This window comes from Oncorhynchus masou, chromosome 6, assembly GCF_036934945.1.
Source record: "Oncorhynchus masou masou isolate Uvic2021 chromosome 6, UVic_Omas_1.1, whole genome shotgun sequence".
Taxonomy (NCBI): domain Eukaryota; kingdom Metazoa; phylum Chordata; class Actinopteri; order Salmoniformes; family Salmonidae; genus Oncorhynchus; species Oncorhynchus masou.
This window is the reverse complement of record NC_088217.1, coordinates 55,491,733-55,517,459: the sequence shown is the minus strand read 5'-3', so window position 1 is coordinate 55,517,459 and position 25,727 is coordinate 55,491,733. Positions and strand designations below refer to the sequence as shown.

Sequence of the window (25,727 nt, the reverse complement as noted above, 5' to 3'; positions counted from 1 at the left end):
TAACGGAGGTGTAATGGAGTTGGTTCGGTGAACCATACTTGAGTGATGTGTATCCGTGGCTGAGAGCTGAGGACTCGCATTAGCTCCCCATTGCAAGAAGCAAGATGTTTTATCCAGAAGTAGGTTTACTGTAAACTGAGTCTGGGAAACTAGCCCTAAATTATATTAAAGCACTGATCCAAGACAACATTAGTCCTTTTACAATTGAGAGAGAATGATGAGCAGAAGATTCACTGGAGGTTTTGGTGGCAAAGTAAGAATCAAAGTCTAAAGGAAAAAAAACTCTCTCGTTTGTGCTTCCAGAGACAAAAGCTGCCTGGTCTCATTAAGGTCCCCTGTAGCGCCAAGGGGCCTGGAAGTGACAGACAGTGACAGGCCCTAATCTAATCTAGGGAAGACAATCTGGTTGACACGCAGACAGCAAAGAGACCTGCTGATGCTGAACCTAAATGAGCTTTCTGTCACTGTTCCTGTCCCTCTGCCAGGTAATACTAATGGTGAACACCATGTACAGAAGCAAGGTGACGTCTAAAAGATGGGCCGGCGTGTGTGTGTGTGTGTGTGTGTGTGTGTGTGTGTGTGTGTGTGTGTGTGTGTGTGTGCGCGCGCGCACGCCCTGTGACAGCAAATCTCTGTGAAATAGATCATAATAGATCATAAACAAAGGTGAAATAAACAATCAGCAATGAACAGGAAACCTGAAACTCACAAAAGTTTCAGAAGAATAGAGATGTTCCAAAGTTATATTATGGTTATGTACAGTATTCTAACAATGCGCAAATAGTTGAAGTACAGAGGGGGAGATAAATTAACATAAATATGGGTTGTATTTACAATGGTGTTTGTGCATCACTGGATATGTTTTAGATTTCTTTGTGGGTCTGCGTAATCTGAGGGAAAAAAATAAAAAATAAACATCCCTTTTTCAGGACCCTGTCTTTCAAAGATAATTCGTAAAAATCCAAATAACTTCACAGGTCTTCATTGTAAAGGGTTTAAACACTGTTTTCCATGCTTGTTCAATGAACCATAAACAATTAATGAACATGCACCTGTGGCACGGTCGTTAAGACACTAACAGCTTACAGACGGTAGGCAATTAAGGTCACAGTTATGAAAACTTAGGAAGAAAAGAGGCCTTTCTACTGACTCTGAAAAACACCAAAAGAAAGATGCCCAGGGTCCCTGCTCATCTGCGTGAATGTGCCTTAGGCATGCTGCAAGGAGGCATGAGGACTGCAGATGTGGCCAGGGCAATAAATTGCAATGTCCATACTGTGAGACGCCTAAGACAGCGCTACAGGGAGACAGGATGGACTGCCGATTGTCCTCGCAGTGGCAGACCACGTGTAACAACACCTGGACAGGATCGGTACATCCGAACATCACACCTGCGGGACAGGTACAGGATGGCAACAACTGCCCGAGTTACACAGGATTGCACAATCCCTCCATCAGTGCTCAGACTGTCCGCAATAGGCTGAGAGAGGCTGGACTGAGGGCTTGTAGGCCTGTTGTAAAGGCAGGTCCTCACCAGACATCACCGGCAAAAATGTCGCCTATGGGCACCAACCCACCGTCGCTGGACCAGACAGGACTGGCAAAAAGTGCTCTTCACTGATGAGTCGCGGTTTTGTCTCAGCAGTGGTGATGGTCGGATTCACATTTACCGTTGAAGGAATGAGCGTTACACCGAGACCTGTACTCTGGAGCGGGATCGATTTGGAGGTGGAGGGTCCGTCATGGTTTGGGGCGGTGTGCCACAGCATCATCAGACTGAGCTTATTGTCATTGCAGGCAATCTCAACGCTGTGCGTTACAGGGAAGACATCCTCCTCCCTCATGTGGTACCCTTCCTGCAGGCTCATCCTGACTTGACCCTCCAGCATGACAATGCCACCAGCCATATTGCCCGTTCTGTGCATGATATCCCTCAAGACAGGGATGTCAGTGTTCTGCCATGGCCAGCGAAGAGCCCGGATCTCAATCCCATTGAGCACATCTGGGACCTATTGGATTGGAGGGTGATGGCTAGGGCCATTCCCCCCAGAAATCTCTGGGAAACTTGCAGGTGCCTTGGTGGAAGAGTGGGGTAACATCTCACAGCAAGAACTGGCAAATCTGGTGCAGTCCATGAGGAGGAGATGCATTGCAGTACTTAATGAAGCTGGTGGCCACACCAGATACTGACTTTTACTTTTTTAGACCCCCTTTGTTCAGTGACACATTATTCCATTTCTGTTAGTCATATGTCTGTGGAACTTGTTCAGTTTATGTCTCAGTTGTTGAATCTTGTTATGTTCATACAAATATTTACACATGTAAAGTTTGAAAATAAACACAGTTGACAGTGAGGGGATGTTTCTTGTTTTGTTGAGTTTGTCTCTCTAATCTGGTCATACATTTGGCAGGAGGTTAGGAAGCGCAGCTCGGTTTCCACCAATTTTTTGGGGCAGCGTGCACATAGCCTGTCTTCTCTTGAGAGCCGGGTCTGCCTACGGCGGCCTTTCTCAATAGCAAGGCTATGCTCACTGAGCCTGTACAAAGTCGAAACTTCTGTTAATTTTGGGTCAATCACAGTGGTCAGGTATTCTGCCACTGTATACTCTCTGTTTAGGGACAAATAAGATTCCAGCTTTGCTCTGTCTTTCCAATGTGTCAAGTAATTATCTTTTAGTAATTCTTATGATTTGGTTGGGTCTAAATGTGCTGCATGACTCTTCTCTAGGTTCATCTCTCTGTAGGTGATGGCTTTGTTATGGACGGTTTGAGAATTGCTTCCTTTTAGGTGGTTGTAGAATTTGATGGCTCTTTTCTGGATTTTGATAATTAGCAGGTATCGTCCTAATTCTGCTCTGCATGCATTATTTGGTGTTTTACGTTGTGCACATTGTACTGTATGTTCCTTTTGATGGCGTAGAAGGCCCTTCTTGCCTTGTCTCACAGATCGTTCACAGTTACCTGTGGTGCTGATGTTGAGGCCGAGGCAGGTATAGTTCTTTGTGTTGTCAAGGGCAACGTCTAGATGGAATTTGTATTTGTGTTCCTGGTAACTGGACCTTTATGGAACCCCATTATTGTTGTCTTACGGAGATTCACTGTTGAATCTGTGCAGAAGATCTAGGTGCTACTGTAGGCAAGATTTTAGCCTACTGCTCGCACGCACGCACGCACGCACACACACACACACACACACACACACACACACACACACACACACACACACACACACACACACACACACACACACACACAGCCTTAAACAAAGGGAATTATGAATGCATGGAATAAATCTCTGCTGACGTTATACGATGCGGAGATGGTTTCTCTATATTCCTGACAGAACAGAACTGTGTGTGTGTGTTTGCACGTGTGCGTTCGTTCGTGTGTGTGTCGGGAGGGACCAGAGGGATCAGAGAGGAGCATTCATTAGTTCTACTGCAAAATAAACACATAAACAAGAATAGAGCAGGGTGAACGAGGGTGAGGACGGGGGAAGAGGAGTGGGGGGCGGAGGGGTGATAGAGGAGGAGAGTTGTGATGCAGTAAGGGTATTGGAATATTTGTCACGCTTGTCTTTGAACCACCTGCATGCATAGTCCCTTCAAAAACACGTGTTAAATATTAGAGGACTTTCCAGATGCATTCCTAACGCAACGGTCATCAGATAAGGTAAGACTTTCTATACACATTCCTAATTGCTCAAGAACTCTAATGCTAGAGGACAACAGCAACATTGGTTTCCCAGTCAATTAGTCATTGATTTAGACCAGAGGCATAAAGAAAAGGCAGCATGGATGAAAACAACAGACACTTCGTTTGTGATCCTGGAGGACTGAAGTTGAGGAGTTTTAGGGTGCATCCTAAATGGCACCCTATTCCCTATTTAGTGCACTACTTTAATCCTATGGGCCCTGGTTAAAAGGAGTGCACTATAGGGAATAAGGTGTCATTAGTTATCACCTGACCTTGCCCAGGGGTATTATTCTTGTTAAATAAAATACATTTGGGACGCAGCCCTAAACTTTTTGACCCGCGAACAGAAGCTATATGATGAAATAAATGAAAGAAAAGCTCACCTCATAGACATTGAACTGGCTCTGGCCTCGAGCCAGCTCCCGGTAACTAGTGGTGAACTCGCCTATGAAGTCATGGCTGACAGAGAGATGAGAGAGGAGAAAAGACAGGAGAGGAGAGAGGAGAGAGCAGAAGAGAGGGGAGAAGAGAGAACACAGGAGAGAGAAGGTGGAGGGAGGACGGGGAGAAGAGAGAACACAGGAGAGAGAAGGTGGAGGGAGGACGGGGAGAAGAGAGAACACAGGAGAGAGAAGGTGGAGGGAGGACGGGGAGAAGAGAGAACACAGGAGAGAGAAGGTGGAGGGAGGACGGGGAGAAGAGAGAACACAGGAGAGAGAAGGTGGAGGGAAGACGGGGAGAAGAGAGAACACAGGAGAGAGAAGGTGGAGGGATGACGGGGAGAAGAGAGAACACAGGAGAGAGAAGGTGGAGGGAGGACGGGGAGAAGAGAGAACACAGGAGAGAGAAGGTGGAGGGAGGACGGGGAGAAGAGAGAACACAGGAGAGAGAAGGTGGAGGGAGGACGGGGAGAAGAGAGAACATAGGAGAGAGAAGGTGGAGGAGGACGGGGAGAAGAGAGAACACAGGTGAGAGAAGGTGGAGGGAGGACGGGGAGAAGAGAGAACACAGGAGAGAGAAGGTGGAGGGAGGACGGGGAGAAGAGAGAACACAGGAGAGAGAAGGTGGAGGGAGGACGGGGAGAAGCCGGAAGACATCCGTAACATCAATAACATAATTGACACGTCTTTGTTTCACCCTTTGAGCTAGTGAAAGTTATAGGTAACATGGCTATATTACATTCAGGTTCCTCTGGACCGATAATAAACTCTTAGTGAAACATACACTGAGTGTAAATAACATTAGGAACAGGTGAATTCAGGTGAAAGCTATGATCCCTCATTGATGTCACTTGTTAAATACACTTCAGTCAGTGTAGATAAAGGGGGAGGAGACAGTTTAAAGAAGGATTTCTAAGCCGTGAGACACGGATTGTGTATTTGTGCCATTCAGAGGGTGACAAATAAATGATGTGTCTTTGAATGGGGTACAGTAGTACGTGCCAGGCGCACAGGTTTGTGTCAAGAACTGCAACGCTGCTGGGTTTTTCACGCTCAACAGTTTCCGTGTGTATCAAGAATGGTCCACCACCCAAAGGACATCCAGCCAACTTGACACAACCGTGGGAAGCATTGGAGTCAACATGGGTCAGCATCCCTGTGGAACACTTCCGACACCTTGTAGAGTCCATGCCCCAATGAATAGAGGCTTTTCTGAGGGCGAAAGAGGGGGTGCAACTCAATATTAGGAAGGTGTTCAGTGTATACTCAGTGTAATACAATGACTACTAAAGACAAAATCAACATTGTGAATACATGAGAACACACATTGATTACAAACTGTTGGCTCAAACACACTCTCCTCCTAATCTATCCGACCATCACCTGCACTCACCTGCCATCTCGGTCCCAGTCGTACACCTCTATCTTGATCGTTCTGAAACGACAGGAAACACACACCAACAGACGGATGTTACTGAAGCAAGGTTGTCATAGACCAGAGAGTCAAACATGGGGCTTCACTTTACAGACTGGTAAAATCAATATCTGCATTGTGAAAACACACCCATTACAGATGTTCGGCAATCTTACAGCACCTATCTATGGCTCATGGGTGTAACACACGAGAGACATGGTAGAAATATAACAATGAATCCCCATCTGTCCATTGTTACAAGTAATACATAGAGCTGTTGTAGGCTATTGAACTTTAGCTGTTGGTCATTATTTATGAAGTAATTAGTGTAGTGGAGTGTCTTGCTTGAGTGGTCAGATATGCTTTAGAAGATGGGTGTCCTAAGAACCTTTTAGAAAACACAAATGCACGCACACAAACACACATTCTGAGTAATTGGGTACGAGCTGCTTAAGATTGCCGCTGTGGATTGACTCATCAGTCAAAGCTGAAAAGAGGAACATGTCCTGAGGCAGGCGTTGTGATTGTGTGTGTGTTTGTTCCGCACGGCTTTAAACAAACATCAAACAAGACAGAGAGGAATGATCGCTACAGCCTTTTCTTAAAGGTCCAATGCAACTGTTTTTGATCTCAATATCAAATCACGTCCGGGTAAGAATGAACCTTACTGTGATTGTTTTCAATTAAAATGGTCAAGAAGACACAAAAATAGCTGCTTAGCAACATTTCTCAAGCAAGAATTTTGATAGGAATGTCTGGGAGTGGTCTGAGTGGGGAGGGGAAAACTGAAAACTAGCTGTTATTGGCAGAGATGTTTGGAACTCTCTTTCTTATTGGTCTATTAACTAATTTGCCGTTTGGTGATGTCACCGGGCAGGCCAAAACACCATCCCACCAAAACATTTCAGCGAGTATTTTCAAACAGCTAAAAGGGCATTATCATAATCATTACAGTATTATTCCAACCTCATAGGTGTGGGAATATATACTGTATAAAACACAGGAAATCACATTTTTGACTGCAAGGGGCCTTTTATGAGGAGCAGTAACATTTACATTTGAGTTATTTTGCACCTGCTCTTATCCAGAGCAACTTACTGTAGTGAGAGCAGTCCCCATGGGAATCGAACCCACAACCCTGGCGTTGAAAGCACCATGCTCTACCAACTAAGCCGCACGCACATCAGGTTGCCAAAGCACCTGCCCTTTTTCCCCTCCTATGACAAAAGTGCCCTTTCAGATTGGCGTTTTTTTTTAAATGATTCAACTTTTATTTCACTCGTAGTCTATTTTCTCTCTTATTATTGAAATTAATTGCAAACTAGATTATTTCTCAATTTTTGAATCTTGTAGATTCTGCCCTCACACGAGTGCTGCACTGCACTCGACCTGCTGGCAGAAGCTACCGCTGCCGAACAGTAGTGTAGCAGTGGCTCCCTTTAAAGTTGCATATGTCATCTCACAGTCAGGAACATATGAAATGCTTCAGCTGGACTGTTTCTTAGTGGGCCTAAAAGCAGCAGAACAAACGCCAATCACCGGTAAATACCAGTTAAGATTGTTTCAACAGCATAGCTAACTAGCTAGCTAGCTGATTTACGTAATATACATTCACCATGATAAATTGATAGCGCGCCCCTCTTCGCCGGTTCTTTGAGCAGTAGGCTAAAATCTTGCTTGAGTGTGACTTTGCAGAAAATAAAGGCCTCCAAATGTCTTTGTACGGCCCTGCCTCACCTCACCAACAAGGTCATTAGTTAGTTTTCACTGAGGCTTTTCAAGCCCCTAATAAACAAACAAGCCTCCTTGACAATAACACTCAGGAAGCCACGTCTCTACAGCTCCATGCTGTGTAATTTCAAGGCTGGGTGATTTTACCGTTTCACTCCTAAACAGAAAACAGCAGCATTCATTATTCACAGTTCCTAGGAAAAAACAACAACGTAATAATCAGATTAAAGAGGGGGAAGCAAGAGATTATATTTTTCATAATAAACTAACAGATTATGAAAGGGGCAAATCGTGAGGATTTTATTTTATTCATGCTTTATTTAACCAGATGAGTCCCATTGCAGATGATTTATCCAGTCCACTGAAATATCTACCTGTCAACATACAGTATCTGATCAAATCAAATTGATTTATAAACCCCTTCGTACACCAGCTGATATCTCAAAGTGCTGTACAGAAACCCAGCCTAAAACCCCAAACAGCAAGCAACGCAGGTGTAGAAGCACGGTGGCTAGGAAAAACTCCATAGAAAGGCCAGAACCTAGGAAGAAACCTAGAGAGAAACCAGGCTATGAGGGGTGGCCAGCCCTCTTCTGGCTGTGCTGGGTGGAGATTATAACAGAACATGGCCAAGATGTTCAAATGTTCATAGATGACCAGCAGGGTGAAATAATAATAATCATCACAGTGGATGTCGAAGGTGCAACAGGTCAGCACCTCAGGAGTAAATGTCAGTTGGCTTTTCATAGCCGATCATTCAGAGTATCTCTACCGCTCCTGCTGTCTCTAGAGAGTTGAAAACAGCAGGTCTGGGACAGGTAGCATGTCCGTTGAACAGGTCAGGGTTCCATAGCCACAGGCAGAACTGTTGAAACTGGAGCAGCAGCACGGCCAGTCAAACGTTTGGACACAACTACAGTACTCATTCAAAGGTTTTTCTTTATTTGTACTACATTGTAGAAAATAGTGAAGACATCATAACTATGAAATAACACCTATGGAATCATGTGGTAACCAAAAAAGGGTTAAACAAATCAAAATACATTCCAGCTTCACCTGGAATGCTTTTCCAACCGTCTTTCCACATATGCTGAGCACTTGTTGACTGCTTTTCCTTCACTCTGCGGTCTAACTCATCCCAAACCATCTCAATTGTGTTGAGGTCGGGTGATTGTGGAGGCCAGGTCATCTGAGGCAGGACTACATCACTCTCCTTCTTGGTCAAATGGCCCTTACACCGCCTGGAGGTGTGTTGGGTCATTGTCCACGAAGTGCATACCAGATGGGATGGTGTATCACTGCAGAATGCTGTGGTAACCATGCTGGGTAAGTGTGCCTTCAATGCTAAATAAATCACCAACAGTGTCATCAGCAAAGCACCCCCACAACTCCTCCATGCTTCACGTTGGGAACCACACATGCGGAGATCATCCGTTCACCTACTCTGTGTCTCACAAACATGGTAGTAGGAACCAAAAATCTCTATTTTGGACTCATCAGACCAAAGGACCGATTTCCACTGGTCTAATGTCCATTGCTCGTGTTTCTTGGCCCAAGTAAGTCTCTTCTTCTTATAGGTGTCCTTTAGTAGTGGTTTCTTTGCAGCTATTTGACCACGAAGGCCTGATTCATGCAGTCTCCTCTGAACAGTTGATGTTGAGATGTGTCTGTTACTTGAACTCTGTGAAGCATTTATTTGAGCTGCAATATCTGAGGTGCAGTTAACACTAATGAACTTATCCTCTGCAGCAGAGGGTCTTCCTTTCCTGTGGCGGTCTTTATGAGAGCTAGTTTCATCATAACGCTTGATGGTTTTTGCAACTGCATTTGAAGAAACTTTCAAAGTTCTTTAAATTTACCAAATTGACTGACCTTCATGTCTTAAAGTAATGATGGACTGTCATATCTCTTTGCTTATTTGAGCTGTTCATGCCATAATATGGACTTGGTATTTTACCAAATAGGGCAATCTTCTGTATACCACCACTACCTTGCCACAATACAACTGATTGGCTCAAATGCATTAAGAAGGAAAGAAAGTCCACAAATTAACAATTAACAAGGCACACCTGTTAACTAAAATGCATTCATGGAGCTGGTTGAGAGGATGCCAAGAGTGTGCAAAGCTGTCATCAAGGCAAAGTTTGGCTACCTTGAAGAATCTCACATATAAAATCCATTTTGATTTGTTTAACACTTTTTTTGGTTACTCCATATGTGTTATTTCATAGTTTTGACGTCTTCACTATTATTCTACAATGTAGGAAATAGTACAAATAAACAAAAACCCTGGAATCAGCAGGTGTGTCTGAACCCATGACTGGTACTGTACATCTAATCCAACACTCTCCACAAGCATGTGTAATGGATTTGAAAAATGTAAATATATTTTCGCTGTATTTTAATACATTTTCATGTATGACTGTTAGGAACTCTTAGATAAAGTTTCACACTGGCATAGTTGCAAGAAACGTTGTATCGGGTGAATCAGAGCCTATGGCTTGTTGCTGATATTTTCAAAAGAGGAAGGATCAACTTACATCTATGAGAAGGAAAAATTCTGAGCTAAACCGCAACGAATGCAAATTTGCTCAGGTTAAAAATACCTGCCGTCACATTTTCCCAAAAGCAGATGACAAATCGATGATGGGGGTGACAAACGCGATGCCGTTGAGAGTTTTTTTGCAGACTTATACAACTTTAGAAGCAGCGCTTCATCCTTCTCTCGTTTTTAATCTTTCTCTCTCCTTTCCTCGTCTCCCCCTCTCCCCCTTTCTCCCCCTTCTCCCTCAGCCCCCACTAAACACAGTTGAGATTCTAACTAAGAGACATCAGAGCCAAAAAGTGGCACAGCTAAAATACTTCCCTCTCCGTCTTTCTCTCTCTCCCTCCTCCTTCCCTCCCTTCCTCTGCCTTCTCTCCCCATTTCCACATCAACCCACTATAAAATGAAGTTAGACATCAGAGATGTTTTCTGCCGCTAAGAAAAAGGGCTACATCTAACATATTACGTTCCTCCCTCGCTCCCTGCATCTCTCTCCCTCCCTCCTCTCTTCTACCTGTAGTGGCAGTATCTTCAGGGTTGTGAGCCTTTTCCCCAGAGGATCTATCAACTAAGAAGTGTGTGTGTGTGTGTGTGTATGTGTTTATACAACGGGTTAGTCTAATCTTGAATGCTGATTGGTTAAAACGGCATTCCAACAGGTGTCTATTCCACAAGTTACCACCGACTAAATATATATACACATTTTATTTGTCATATGCGCTGAATACAACAGTGAAATGTCTGTCTCTCTGACATTTGCAACATTGTTTGAATATTCAAATTCAGTCTCCAGCCGTCCCATAGTAATTAACTTGTCGGGAGTCGGAACGAGACAGACAGGAAGGAAACATTTCTCAGCCAGTTGAAATCATGAATCAGCTTGCATAATTTTTATGGATTTACAGTGGGGAGAACATGTATTAGATACAATGAGGATTTTGCAGGTTTTCCTACTTACAAAGCATGTAGAGGTCTGTAATTTTTATCATAGGTACACTTCAACTGTGAGAGACGGATTCTAAAACAAAAATTCAGAAAATCACATTGTATGATTTTCAAGTAATTCATTTGCATTTTATTGCATGACATAAGCATTTGATCACCTACCAACGAGTAAGAATTCCGGCTCTCACAGACCTGTTAGTTTTTGTAAGAATCCCTCCTGTTCTCCACTCATTACCTGTATTAACAGCACCTGTTTGAACTCGCTACCTGTATAAAAGACACCTATCCATACACTCAATCAAACAGACTCCAAAATCTCAACAATGGCCAAGACCAGAGAGCTGTGTAAGGACATCAGGGATAATATTGTAGACCTGCACAAGGCTGGATGGGCTACAGGACAATAGGCAAGCAGCTTGGTGAGAAGGCAACAACTGTTGGCGCAATTATTAGAAAATGGAAGAAGTTCAAGATGACGGTCAATCACCCTCGGTCTGGGGCTCCATGCAAGATTCCACCTCGTGGGGCATCAATGATCATGAGGAAGGTGAGGGATCAGCCCAGAACTACACGGCAGGACCTGGTCAATGACCTGAGGAGAGCTGGAACCACAGTCTCAAAGAAAACCATTAGTAACACACTACGGCGTCATGGATTAAAATCCTACAGCGCACGCAAGGTCCCCCTGCTCAAGCCAGCACATGTCCAGGCCCGTCTGAAGTTTGCCAATGACAATCTGGATGATCCGGAGGAGGAATAGGAGAAGGTCATGTAGTCTGATGAGTCAAAAATAGAGCTTTTTGGTCTAAACTCCACTCGCCGTGTTTGGAGGAAGAAGAAGGATGAGTACAACCCCAAGAAAACCATCCCAACCGTGAAGCATGGAGGTGGAAACAACATTCTTTGGGGATGCTTTTCTGCAAAGGGGACAGGACGACTGCACCGTATTGAGGGGAGGATGGATGGGGCCATGTATCGCGAGATCTTGACCAACAACCTCCTTCCCTCAGTAAGAGCATTGAAGATGGGTTGTGGCTGGGTCTTCCAGCATGACAATGACCCGAAACACACAACCAGAGCAACTAAGGAGTGGCTTCGTAAGAAGCATCTCAAGGTCCTGGAGTGGCCTAGCCAGTCTCCAGACCTGAACCCAATAGAAAGTCCTTGGAGGGAGCTGAAAGTCCGTATTGCCCAGCGACAGCCCCAAAACCTGAAGGATCTGGAGAAGGTCTGTATGGAGGAGTGGGCCAAAATCCCTGCTGCAGTGTGTGCAAACCTGGTCAAGAACTACAGGAAACGTATGATCTCTGTAATTGCAAACAAAGGTTTCTGTATCAAATATTAAGTTTGGCTTTTCTGATGTATCAAATACATATGTCATACAATAAAATGCAAATTAATTACTTAAAAATCATACAATGTGATTTTCTGGATTTTTGTTTTAGATTCCGTCTCTCACAGTTGAAGTGTACCTGTGATAAAAAAAATGACAGACCTCTACATGCTTTGTAAGTAGGAAAACCTGCAAAATCGGCAGTGTATGAAATACTTGTTCTCCCCACTGTATATACAAAGAAATGTCAATTGAAAAAAGGTAAAACGAAACAAAGTGCAGCTTGTCTTTCCAGTTTCAGTTTGAAGTGATTGTGTTAGCTGTGTTGTTGGCTAGCTCCTCTGAACAGTGTCCTGACGAGTGAGCACATTTGCTAGGCGAAATCGCGCCTCATTAGCTCATTGTTATGGATGTATCCCAAAAAATGTAACTTGAAAACAGCTTAAACAAATGCCAATGCAGCTACTTTTCTGTTATTCTGGCTGCACTTTTTGACATGTCTGTAAGTTAGCTGTAGTTGGCTAGGTAGCAAGCAAGGGATAAGAACGTTGCCAGCCAGTATGGTAATGGTACATTTAGAACGAACAACTGGTTTATGATGATTCAGATCCTACATACATTTCTTAATAGTTCATTTTCCCTAAATCAGCTGACCCAGTGTTTTTATTTAAATGTAAAAAAAAATTGGATTGAAAAAGAACAACTATTTAAAACAAAACCAAAACAGATTTGATATGTTTTTCTTTTCAGAAGGCACATAAGTGAAAGTGCTTTATGTCACCAGCCCCGATACAAAAAACTGTACTATAATATAACCGGACGAAGTCCTTTATGAATGTCCTTTACGAATGTCCTTTACGAATGTCCTTTACAAATGTTCTTTACGAATGTGGTTTGTAATGGTTGTTTTGATAAGTCTCGACAATCCTGTGACACGTTTTTAATTGACGCTGTAAGCAATTAGCATTGGAATAAATCATTTATGATTTATGTATTATTGACTTTGTCTCGGGCCTAACAACACCCGTGCCAATATATCCTTCAAACACCGGCTTCTCGTGCATCATCACTTACGCGCGTGCGTGTGTGTGTGTGTGCGCGTGTGTTACGTCGGGGAGGAACATGAAAGACACCATGCCCTGCATGCCCTATCAATCATCCTCTCTTTGACTGTCCGCCAAGCAGTAACAGGTCAGGAGAAAAAAAGGTTCCAAAAGGGTTCTGTGGCTGTCCCCATTAGGAGAACCCTGGTTGGTTTCAGGTAGAACCCTGGTTGGTTTCAGGTAGAACCCTTTTGGGAACCAGGTGGAACCAAAAAGGGTTATTCAAAGGATTCTGCTATGGAGACAGCCAAAGAATCCTTTTAGATTCTAGATTCTTTTTCTATGAGTGTACTCCAGACCAAACATACAGTAACACAAGACAGGATGTCTTCATCTGTTGCTGTCTAGTGAGTCATGTCTTCCCAGCGAAATCATGCTTTTAAAAACCCTCACGTTGTCTCTCTAATAAACCAATCTTCCAAGTGGGGTTCCTAACATCATTTAAGACGATGATTCAAACAGGCATATGTCTCCTTCACTAATAACCCAAACACACCCCACGAGAGATCACAAGAATGAGTACATGAGCTGCTACGCTTGTGAAAAACAACACCACCACTTCAGCCCTAATTCCGTGGCTCTGTTTGCGATCTTTCCCAGCCTGGGAAGAAATAGTTGCTTTGACATGGACAGACTCATATAGACTACCATGCTAATGAGGAAGACAGTCCTGGGATGAAATGTCCTCTGAAGCATATAGACAGCGTAGGCCGGACTGACAAAATGCACCACATCCCCATTTCCTCTCCTTTCCTCTCATCCCCCTCTTCCCAGGACACTCAAGGAGAGGACAGGGTACATCTACATGCTATATTAATAAAGGAGTCTGTCGTTTGTGTGGTGTCTGATTCTCTGTCTACAAATCGCAGCCTGTTCGTACTTGTCATTTACGATATGGATTGATGCTAAATAAGATGAACATAGCCACGCGATATAAACCACGCAACATACACATTATACTGAACATACCACCTACACATGCATGCGTGCACACACACACACACACACACACACCCACACAAACCCAGTGTGTAACCGGTTGGCTGTTCTCTGCTGGGCTTTGTGATATCTCATGACACATGTAGTGTTTCCAGGTCTGCCCCAGTCAGATCCTATTTCACTCACACTGAGGCGGAGTGTGTGTACGCGCATGTGTGTTCATGTGTGTGTGTGTATGCATGTGTGTGTGCATGCACGTGTGTCCATGCTAAAGTGTCTGTGTTTGTGCGTGTGTGTATTTTTGTTTTTGTGTGTGTTTGTGTGTTAGAGAGGCATTCTAGGAAAGACTCTCCTGTAACACATCTCAATCCCCCATGTCTGATTGATTCTGACAGGGTGATGACCTCACTATGTCTGATGTTTGATTTGTCGGCTGACACTCAGTGACCCCGACCTGTTTACCCACACTCCTTTGGGGCACCCTCAATACATTTGTATCTAGACACAGTGAAAAACCTGGGAATGATATTTGGATTTATTTCTGCAGAATTTGGGTGTAGTAATTTGTCACAGAAGGCTAAGCAACTCAGCTTTTTCTCAGCAGAGAGAGAGAGAGAAAGGGAGGAAGGAGAGAGAGAGAGAACGAGAGAGCGGGGGGTGCGAGAGAAGGCAGGGAAGGAGGCTATAGGGAAATCCTGCTTTGACCTGTACAGAGAAAGTAGCATCCAATATGTATGGTCTTTAAAAATCCAGTTTCTCATTTCTCTCTCGCTTTCTTATTCATCCTCTCTTTCTCTATAGTCGACCCATGTTTAAGTCCTCCTCCTCCCTCCCTTTCTTTCTTTCGGTCTTCCTCCCTCTCTATATAAACTCTTCTCTCTCTGTTGTTCTTATGTCTTACATAAGCCATATATCTGAAGTGCATTTTGCTATATCACCGTCTCATCTCTTAAAGCTAGAATCCAGCCTAGTGTTTAGAGGCCCGTCTTTCCTTTTTTTGGGTTGTGATTGGCAGGTACCAGGTGACCCACCTGATGGAGGCGGACCTCAACAATATCGTCAAGTGTCAGAACCTGACGGACGACCACGTTCAGTTCCTCATATATCAGATCCTCCGGAGTCTCAAGGTAGGCCTGTGTATGTGTGTGTGTTTTCATAGGTGCAGGTATAGGTTGTCATAGGTACTGTATGCAGTTGAAATATTTGTCTGTTTTGTAGTATATCCATTCAGCAGACATCATCCACAGAGTAAGTTACATCAAACTTACAGTGTATGTCAAAAGTTTGGACACACTCATTCAAAGGATTTTCTTGATTTTACTATTTTCTACATTGTAGAATAATAGTGAAGACAACAAAACTATGAAGTGTTAAATCAAAACATATTTTGTATTTTGAGATTCTTCAAAGTAGCCACCCTTTACCTTGATGACAGCTTTGCACATTTGGCATTCTCTCAACCAGTTTCACCTGGAATGCTTTTTCCAACACTTGTTGGCTGCTTTTTGGTTGGAGCGTTGGGCCAGTAACCGAAAGGTTTCTAGATCGAATCCCTGAGCTGACAAGGTAAAAATCTGTCATTCTACCCCTGAGCAAGACAGTTAACCCATTAAAAGACAGTTAACCCATTAAGGCAGCTACCCGCACCTCTCTGATTCAGAGGGATTGGGTTAAATACGGAAGACACATTTCAGTTGTAGAGCTGAGTAGATATCCCCCTTTCCCTTAGTTACAACATTCATTTAACTTCTAAATTAATGATATATACCCAATGATTCTTGAAGAATATAACTTATATATGCCTCATGAGCTAAGTTCAACTGTCGTACCCCATCAGAACCCAAAATATAAGCTTGCTTTACTCAAATGTTTGCAAACAATGTAAATGTAAACAAGCACTGTATAGCCTCAAAACTAGAATGTTACCATTGCTCTGTCTATGACTTTTAGAGTGGTTACATTCCTCCAGGCCTATTACTCAGCTTTTTACCTAAACAGAAGTGGGGTATCCACTTTGTCATTGTTTTAATGAAGGATTCTAGCTTTAAGTGCTCATAGGGCCTATCTTACGTCCTAATGGTCTTAGGGGCTATCATCTCCAGCTTACTGTTTCAGGGGGCTTTATAGTGGTAAGTGGACCCTGACAGAACGACATGTGGAGATTACCATGTGATTATGTTGACTGTTAACACTATGGCTAACGGCTTATCCCCGAGACCAGGCCATTCAGGGCAAAAATCATAACCAGACCTCCTCTTTAAACACTGATTTCAGCCTAAGAGTCTGTCGTTGTTAAATAAATACTTTCCGTTTGGTTTAAAATTCGTTGACTGCCATTTTGCTTCTTGAAATTTATTGAAACTTTTAATCACTGTCAATCCGCAAACACAACCCTTTATGGACATAAGAGTGTACATGGCTAAGAGAAATGTACTGTAGACGTTAATTACCTGTCAAAGTTAAAGTGACCAGGAAGTAAGAAGCCAAACTTTTGGAGTAGCGACACACCACTGTGTTTTATACTTAAAAAAAACACTTATACATTTTACACTGTGTTCGGCTGGGTTTTTACCAACTCCTGGAGCTGACATTAGCAGGCTAGTTCGATTACCTGGCTGTCACTGACAAAGCTTGTCTCACATCGTGGTTGGTTCCTGTAGATCACTGTTTCTGATATCTGAGTATAAGCACGTCAGACCTTAGTCGTCTCCTCGGTCTACACTACTGGCTTAAATCCTGCTGTTCCTCGATGGATTTGGAGATCATTGACAATTTTGACAAATTCTAGGTGAGTCCCAAGTTTTGGATGGCTTGCATCCAAATAGGAGAGGGGCAAGTGTTCTCTCGGCTAACATCAAGGAGGCTCTTACAAAACATTGACCCCCCCCCAAAAAAAACTCTGCCTATTTCACGTCGTCGACATTTGGTGTATAATTTCACTAATTTCAGGAGTTAATATTAACTGACCCTCTGAAAAGAAATCACACCGGACAGTTGAGGTAATATCATGGACAAAAAGATACAGCTTTTCCCTTATTAATTCATTGTCCTTTTTGCCTCCATGGATGGATCGCTCAAAAAGCATTTGGGTGAAAAGCGGACAGATGAGTGGATACCTCTATTAATTCAGTTTTTTAGTGGTTAGAGCGTTGGACTAGAAATCAAAAGGTTGCAAGTTCGAATCCCCGAGCTGACAAGGTACAAATCTGTCATTCTGCCCCTGAACAAAGCAGTAAAGCCACTTTTCCTAAGCTGTCATTAAAGATAAGAATTTGTTCTTAACTGAAATTTGTATTTATTTAAATTCCGCCAGAAATAAGATAATGGTCTTCATTAGAAACCTTGTACCTACTGGCACTGTGGTTGGATGCCTCAGTCCAATCGACATTAGATGACGCATATGGAAATAAATATATTTATGAAGAGATAGAATATCATCCCGAATGAGAGAAAAAAAAACGTTCTGCCGTTCCCATGTTCAATGCCAGTGTAAAATCAAAAATACGTAAACATCATGCAGAAAGGCCAAGGACTGTAATAGCAGGAGTGGCAACGGGAAAACCCAATGCCCATTTTATTCTGAGCTGGAAGCAGTATTGGATGACCATCCCACCACCCACCGTTCATTCTGGACAGTGCTGTGGAGGCTAGAGTTATTGAGCCGCCGAGTGCTTTATAAACTTTTTTTTTGTAACATGAAGAATAGTCTAATTCCGTTGCAGATTAGAAAATAATAGGCCACAGTAATATTATAGTCTACAGTGGCTTGTCTATGGAAATGTTATAGAAGTCCATACTGGTTAGATCTAAAGGTACAGGTGGAAAATTAGGCCTACACATTATACCTTGCCGTACACTTGTGCTGTGACTCCATCATAGTCCGTCCAATGATCTCTAATACATTTGTAGTTCAGTATATCTTGATGAATGTCACAATGTTACTAAATTATCACTGATCAATGATTTGGAGGAAATCAAACAGTCATTTTTTCAGCATGTCACATTTTTGTTTCTTTGGTAAAAAAAAACATTTAGGCCTATAACCTACTCAATAAGAATCTGACCCCTGAAATATATTGCAATCCTTTTTGATTTGATTATATTCGGTGAACCTTTTAGCCTTTTCCAGCCAAATCGTTAGCAATAAAGTGCATAGCTTTCTGTAAGCATGAGTGAGGCCACATCCACAGTTACAAATCATTCGGAATTAAAACAAAAATCATGAGCTGATGTATTCCCAACATGTTCAGTACACACTGTATGAAGGCCTAGATTGCCTGGCAGTGAAGAAGAGTGAGGGCGAGAAGGATCAGTGGGATGAAAGGGTGTGAAGGTGTAAGAGGGGATGAGAGAGGCGAGAGGGAGTGAGAGAGGCGAGCTCTATACCTGTCAAAGTCCCCATTGCAGAGTGCTCTGACTGGAATGGTGAATGACTGCCAAACTGGATTCAACGTATTTTTCACCACCTCTGTCTTATGGCAGATAGTAAACCTGCAGGAGAGAGTGAGGGGGTAGAGAGAGGAGAAAACAGAGAGAGTTGGGCAGGAGTAAAGAAAGGAGATAGGAAATAAGAGAAGACCAGAGGGGAAGAGAAAGATAAGCGAGGAGAGACAGACAAGGACAGAATATATCCAGTTAAAAGACAGACAATTCATAGTGTTGAAAACAGCAACTTCATGATAGCGTCCGTGTATAATCTTTGTTTACCGACATCGCTGTCCAAACAAAGGTGTGTGTTTTTGTCCTTCACTATTATAATGACTCTCTCTCTTCTCCCTCACACAGGTGTGATACAATTTGCATATTGTTTTGATACTTGAGTGCCTTACCTAAACGGGGACTGCACACCAACCCAGTGTGTCCACCCACCACAATTCTGCTTGAGCAGATCTAGATTTGCACAATATTGTGTGTTCCCTCTGTTATCCTGAGCTGTGGGATTTACTTCATCTTGCCTCGTTGCCTTCGGTCCTTTGGCCATTAGAACAGCACGGTCCATTTAGCAGCATCCGCCAAGTACTCATTTCTATGTGTGTTTGTGTGTGTGCCGTGCCTCCCGCTAATTTGTCCCTCTCCTCTCTCCTACACAGACACTTTTAGCACATCTGTGCTGGCCACTATCCCCTCTTGTCACTTTAAGAAATGCCTGAATGAAGATAAGGGCTAAGAAGTGCAGGCTCTCTCTAAACCAGTGGCCCTTAAATGGTCTGACACCGCTCGCTGCAAGGGCCTCTGGGACAACAGAGTGCACTCTGGTAGCCTGTTAGGGGATTGGGGGGTGTTGTATAGCGCATTCTCTCTGGGTATGGCTCATGCACACACACACACATACACAACTACACACACACACTGGAAGCCTGTTAAGGAATGGGGAGGTGCTGTATGGTCCCTGGTGGGTTTGGCTCAGTCCTGCTGGTGTGTGTTTAATTTGTTTATACAAAGACCTGTTTGCCTTCTGTGTGTTCTCTCTAATTGCATTCTCCACCGCACCAATTCTCCACTGCATAGTTTGTCACACTGTAGAGATACAGTAAACCAGTGTGATTGGTAATGCAAGACATGACACCCACCATTGTTCTGAAATAGTTTAGAAACGGATAAGATTAGCATTCCCGCAACATTATTTTGTTGGAATATAATTAGATTTCTGGGAAATTAAGCTAATTGATTGCACCCAAATTGGACATTTTAATTTATAGGATTCATAGAATATTCAAAAAATATAGTACCTAAGAAATGCTTTTCTAATAATGAGTAAGACATGAGGAATCCAAAGAAATTGTCCAAAGCCTCCCACAGACCTCCCAGACCCCACCCCAATCCCAACCCAACAAAGAGTATACAGTACAGCGCTGCGGCTCGGAGTATTGTTTCTTCATCCTATGTTATGTATTCTCAGTGAATTTTGGTTAAAAAAAAATGTAAAACAGTGTTCAGAGAATTTTGTCATTAAAGTTATGTCTATGTCCCATCCTTTATGTCCATATTACCTTGTTATGACCACTAGGTGGTGTGGTTCCTGCTATTAGGTGATTTTTATTAATACCCCCCTCAATGTTATAGGGATAGTTCACTGAAATTACACAATGACATTGGTTTCCTTACCCTATAAGCAGTCTATGGACAAGGTACTACAGCAATCCATGTTTTGGTTTTGTTTACCTGGCCACTGATTCAAATGCTAACTTTTTTGCATTTGTGGCACAAATCCAATGCAAGTCAATGGTACCTATTAGCATTTTTGCATTTCATATCCACATTTTCTATTAGAATCTATCCCTTTAACAGGATCAGGATCACAGAACACAGAGCCTTACGTTCCATCTTCGTTGCTCCTGTAGAACACCATGAAAGGATCTGACTTGCCAAAGAAGTCCTTCTTGTCCAGTTTGTTGGCACAGAACTGCATCGTTGCACTGTCCTTTGGGGGTGAGGAGAGAGAGAGAGAGAGAAAGAGAGGGAGTGAAAGAAAGGGCAGAAAGAGAGAATGAAAAGAGAGCAAGAAAAAAAATATTTCAACTTAATGATACAGTTGATTAATATTGTTGTTTGTGCTTTTTCCCCCTGTTTGTTGTCGTCACTCATCTGTTTGTGTCAAATAAAAGGCAAAATGCATTTTGCATTCTAATCAATTCACCACTACTGCCACAATTACGACCAAGCCACCTCCATCTCAGTGTGTGTGTGTGTTTGTGTGCGTCTATGTGTGTGCGTGTGTCCGTGTGCGAGAGCACACTTGTGCTTGTGTTTCATCTCTTGCTGTAGGATGAATATGAGAGCTCATTAGGGGTACACCGGGAGCTCTTGGGAGAAACAGAGCCACATAAATTCTACAGTAATGATGCTTACAAACCAACCCTACTCATCCCCATGTTCCAGAGAAGGACTGTGTCCCAGATGGCACCCTATTCCCTACATAGTGCACATGAAAGGAATAGGGTGCCATTTGGGATACAGACAAGATTATGTTACGACCTCTAACTCCCTGGTGCCTAGGTCAATCTCTGATGGTTGGGGGGGGGCATGCTCTCCAACCAGTCAGTAATCCCCAGTCGAACCAACACTGATTCCACTGGCCAGTATGACTGATCCTAAAGAGTAGCACAGCAGCATGAGTAAAACTCCTCAGGTCAGACAGTCCCACTAATGTCCTCTCAGACCTGTCACAGACAGCAGACACTGTGCCTGATCGTTGACCATCACTAATGATGGTCAGACAAATAGCCCTCCCTCCCATAACGCTCTCTCTCCTACTCTTCCATCGTCGCTGATGTAGGCCTATCTGCCAAATTACAAATTCAATCGCTACATCACCGAGACGTTATTATAGATGAAACATTCCAAGACAATGACAATCCATTTAAGGAGAAGTTTACTTTTATACAACCAAATCTCTATTTTTGAGAAACTTTCCCCACTCGCGATACACTTCCCCATGGCTCATTCTGCAGTATGGGAGGTGCGAATAAAAACACCAAATAGAAATTGCAAAGCTCTCACAGTATAGTGATGCAGGGTCTTTAGATGTTGTGCATATTAAATTGTGTCATTCCGAACATTATCTGCAACGTTACAGTGCATTTTAGACCCCATGACTTGTTCCACATTGTTTTATTCTAATATTGTTAGTTCCATTCAATCTACAAACAATACCCCATAATGACGAAGCAAAAACAGCTTTTTAGAAATTGAATAACAAAAAGAAACTCCTGGAAATATCACATTTACATAAGCATTCAGACCCTTTACTCAGTACTTTGTTGAAGCACCTTTGGCAGCGATTACAGCTTAGAGTCTTCTTGGGTATGATGCTACAAGCTTGGCACGCCTGTGTTTGGGGCGTTTCTCCCATTCTTCTCTGCAGGTCCTCTCAAGGTCTGTCAGGTTTGATGTGGAGCGTCGCTGCACAGCTATTTTCAGGTCTCTCCAGATATGTTCCATCGGGTTCAAGTTCGGGCTCTGGATGGGCCACTCAAGGACATTGAGACTAGTCCTGAAGCCACTCCTGCGTCGTCTTGGCTGTGCTGGTCGTTGTCCTGTTGGAAGGTGAACCGTCGCCCCAGTCCGAGGTCCTAAGCACTCTGGAGCAGGTTGTCATCAAGGATCTCTCTGTACTTTGCTCCATTCATCTTCGCCTTGATCCTGGCTAGTCTCCCAGTCCCTGCAGCTGAAAAACATCCCCACAGCATGATGCGGCCACCACCATAGGGATGGTGCTAGATTTCCTCCAGACGTGACGCTTGGTTTTCAGGCCAAAGAGTTCACTCTCGGTTTCATCAGACCAGAGCATCTTGTTTCTCAATGTCTGACTGTATTTAGGTGCCTTTTAGCAAACTCCAAGCAGGCTGTCCTGTCCCTTTTACAGAGGAGTGGCTTCCGTCTGGCCACTCTACCATAAAGGCCTGATTAGTGGAGTGCTGCAGAGATGGTCCACAGAGGAACTCTACAGCTCTGTCAGAGTGACCCTCGGGTTCTTGGTCACCTCCCTGACCAAGGCCCTTCTCCCAGAGTGCTCAGTTTGGCCAGGCAGCCAGCACTAGGAAAAGTCTTGGTGGTTACAAACTTCTTCTATTTAAGAATGATGGAGGACACTGTGTTCTCGGGGACCTTCAATGCTGCAGACATTTTTTGGTACCCTTCCCCAGATCTGTGACTCGACACAATCCTGTCTTGGCGATCTACGGACAATTCCTTCGACCTCATGGCTTGGTATTTGCTCTGACATGCACTGAGAACTTTGGGACCTTATATGGACAAGTGTGTGCTTTTCCAAATCATGTCCAAATGATTGAATTTACCACCGGTGGACGCCAATCAAGTTGTAGAAACGTCTCAAGGATGATCAATGGAAACGGGATGCACCTGAGCTCAATTTCGAATCTCATTGCAAAGGGACTGTGTTTAAAAAACTGTTTTCGGTTCGTCATTATGGGGTATTGTGTGTAGATTGATGAGGAAAAAAACAAATGTAATCCATTTTAGAATAAGGCGTTAACATAACAAAATGTGGAAAAAGTTGACGGGTCTGAATGCTTTCTGAAGGCACTGTGCATTCCATTTTGTTGCAACTCGAGCTAAACATCTCTGTTCATTCTAGCAGCAGGCTAGACGGAGAATGGAACAGCTGGATAGGGAAAACCATTTGAGTTGCACAAAATGGGATATAACGTTGTGGATAAAGTTTGGAATCACACCATTTCATGTGTACAACATCTAAAGACCTGCATCCCTACATTGAGAGCGTTTCCTGTTCTAAAATTGCGTATTTGGGTACAAAACGAGGATGAGGAAGTGTATTGCTGGTTGGGGTAAGTTTCTCAAAAAGTGACATCAAAAGGAAAATTATGTCTGGACACTTCTATAACATGCCATTTACATTCAAAATACAGAATTGGTTGTAAAAAAGCTCAATTCTCCATTAAGAATGTAAATTAGCAGTAAGACTTGAATAATTCAAGCGTTATTCTAAATTACTGTTGTTGTCTGTCTAACTCTGTCTCTCTCTGGGGACCACTATGTTTGCTTGCTAAAGACATTCTGAAGAAGCTATGGGTCTGAGTCCCAAATGGCACCCTATTCCCTACATAGCGCACTGCTTTTGACTGGAGCTCAATGGACCCCGGTCAAAAGCGGTGCACTAATTAGGGAATAGTGTGCCATTTGGGACACAGTGGCAAAACAAAAACAAAGAGCCATTATTCTGTAGGAGCTCCTTGTAAATCAGCCCGGGCAGAATTTGTAGCTGGCTAATCTTACCATGGGAGTAGAGATTGAATAGCTTTGTTATCTAAAGAGCTGAAGTGCCAGCAGACAGCAAAGGCAGTGGGCATCAGGAAGATAAACACCTCTCCTGTTGTTGTTGGAGGGCCCGAGGCTCTACACTGGACACTACCGGCGCTAGCTGCACCTCGTAATGATACTGCTAATGGCTTTTTAATGTTGAAGCAGATCTACTTTGTGTGAGTGTGATGGTTTGAGTTTGGGTGAGTGGGAGAAAGTGTGTGTGTCGCTGTGCATGGTTTGTGTGTGTCCGTGTGTCTGTCCTAGGTCCTGTCTCATTATCACTCTCAGTCAGACTTAGACTGCAGGCTGTGTTCAGTGAGTACAATCACACTCCTCTCCACGGTGGCCCGACGTTTGAAATCACTAAAATACTATTTAACGTAATTCTTCCCACCATTCATCCTATTCTCCTAGGTATGGGTCTCAAACTTGTTAAACGCGTCAATAAAACGTGTATACAAATAAATGAGTGACATTCATGATGTTCTGGGTCAAGAAACATGATGCTTGCTGCACAGGAATGGTGCAACCATGCTGATCAGAGGCTGAGCAACACACTCAACATGATTTTTGACAAACTATGATTAATGGTGTCGGTTCACCGACGATCTGATGGATTTGTGACTTTTTACATGCATCAAACATTTGGCTCTGTCTCTTATCAACCCTGGGAAAAGAGCATCTGAAAGAGGACATTCTCTGCAACATTTAGATAAGGTAAACTGTACTTAGTGTTCTATGTTTACTGGACTTACTGTAAAAGAGTCTAGTGACAAATTTGGGTACATCTCAGGCTGCCTTTGGGGAGTTTTGACACTGAGGGTTTGTACGTTTCTGATAGCATTTAGTGACTTTTCCCACTGAATTCTGCCACAAACGAGCGTGGGAAAAGCTGTCTGTGCAACAGAAGTCACAGCAATGTCACAGCACAAGGGGAGGGGGTGGGAGATGGGACGAAAACACTATGACGGGTACTGCAGCTGTGCCGCAGCAAGACAAATTGGTGGTGTGACATTGTCATGGCAATGGCAAAACGTCATCTAGCGACTTCTAGCAACAAATCAAGGTGCCAATACCGATGCTCACTGATGAATAGTTGGCAACATTGAACGCCGCATCAACGAGTTCGCATTTATTCTGGGAGACCGCAAAACATAACTTCTAAATTCAAGACAGGAGAAGTAAATTGTTTCAGATGATAATAAAAACACTTTTCTTTTAGTTACTTTTTTCTCAGCTTGTTTCTAATCCTTTCTAGCTCGACAAACTAGATTACACAGAGTAGCTAGCTAGCAAGCCAAATAGCTTTGAAGCCATTAGTGTGCATCTTCCATTATTTAACTATGTAGGTGGTAGATGTTTTACTTTTGTAAACAGGGCAGAGGAAAGAAACATTCACCACCACATAAATTCTGTTTAGATTGATATTTATACTGAATTAAGCACTTAAGGGACCTCATGGGCACCATTAACCTTTTCACTTAATTTAAGGATACATTTAACCTCAATATGCTTTGTGCAACTGCTGTAAATGTAAGGAAATGTTAATGGAAAAGGGGAACATGTACATAAGATGTTTTATGCATTATCTACAGAATAGGGTGCCATTTGGGATGGAGCCTGTATCTTCCCTATGGAGCGATTAAAATCGACTCAGTTCATTCTAAAATAAATATAAGAGAATGGAATTTCACATTGTCTAAACATTCTACTTCTATGGTTTGACTTAACATGATCACCACTCCCTCTAGCTCCTCTGTCATCTCCATACCCACTATACTGCTTATTTTTGTTCATA

At 43.1% G+C, this 25,727-nt stretch overlaps 1 protein-coding gene across 3 annotated transcripts in view; it reads right to left on the bottom strand.

Annotated features, from left to right (window-relative positions):
* LOC135542311 (copine-5) overlaps window positions 1-25,727 on the bottom strand; it is a 212,481-nt gene that overhangs the window by 48,318 nt on the left and 138,436 nt on the right. For all 3 annotated transcript variants that reach the window (XM_064969190.1, XM_064969189.1, XM_064969191.1), the window contains 4 exons: window positions 20,464-20,567; window positions 18,533-18,637; window positions 5,530-5,571; window positions 4,080-4,155 (listed from right to left, as the gene is read on the bottom strand). In XM_064969190.1, the coding sequence (XP_064825262.1) occupies window positions 4,080-4,155; window positions 5,530-5,571; window positions 18,533-18,637; window positions 20,464-20,567 (327 nt within the window). The remainder of the gene's footprint in view (window positions 1-4,079; window positions 4,156-5,529; window positions 5,572-18,532; window positions 18,638-20,463; window positions 20,568-25,727) is intronic.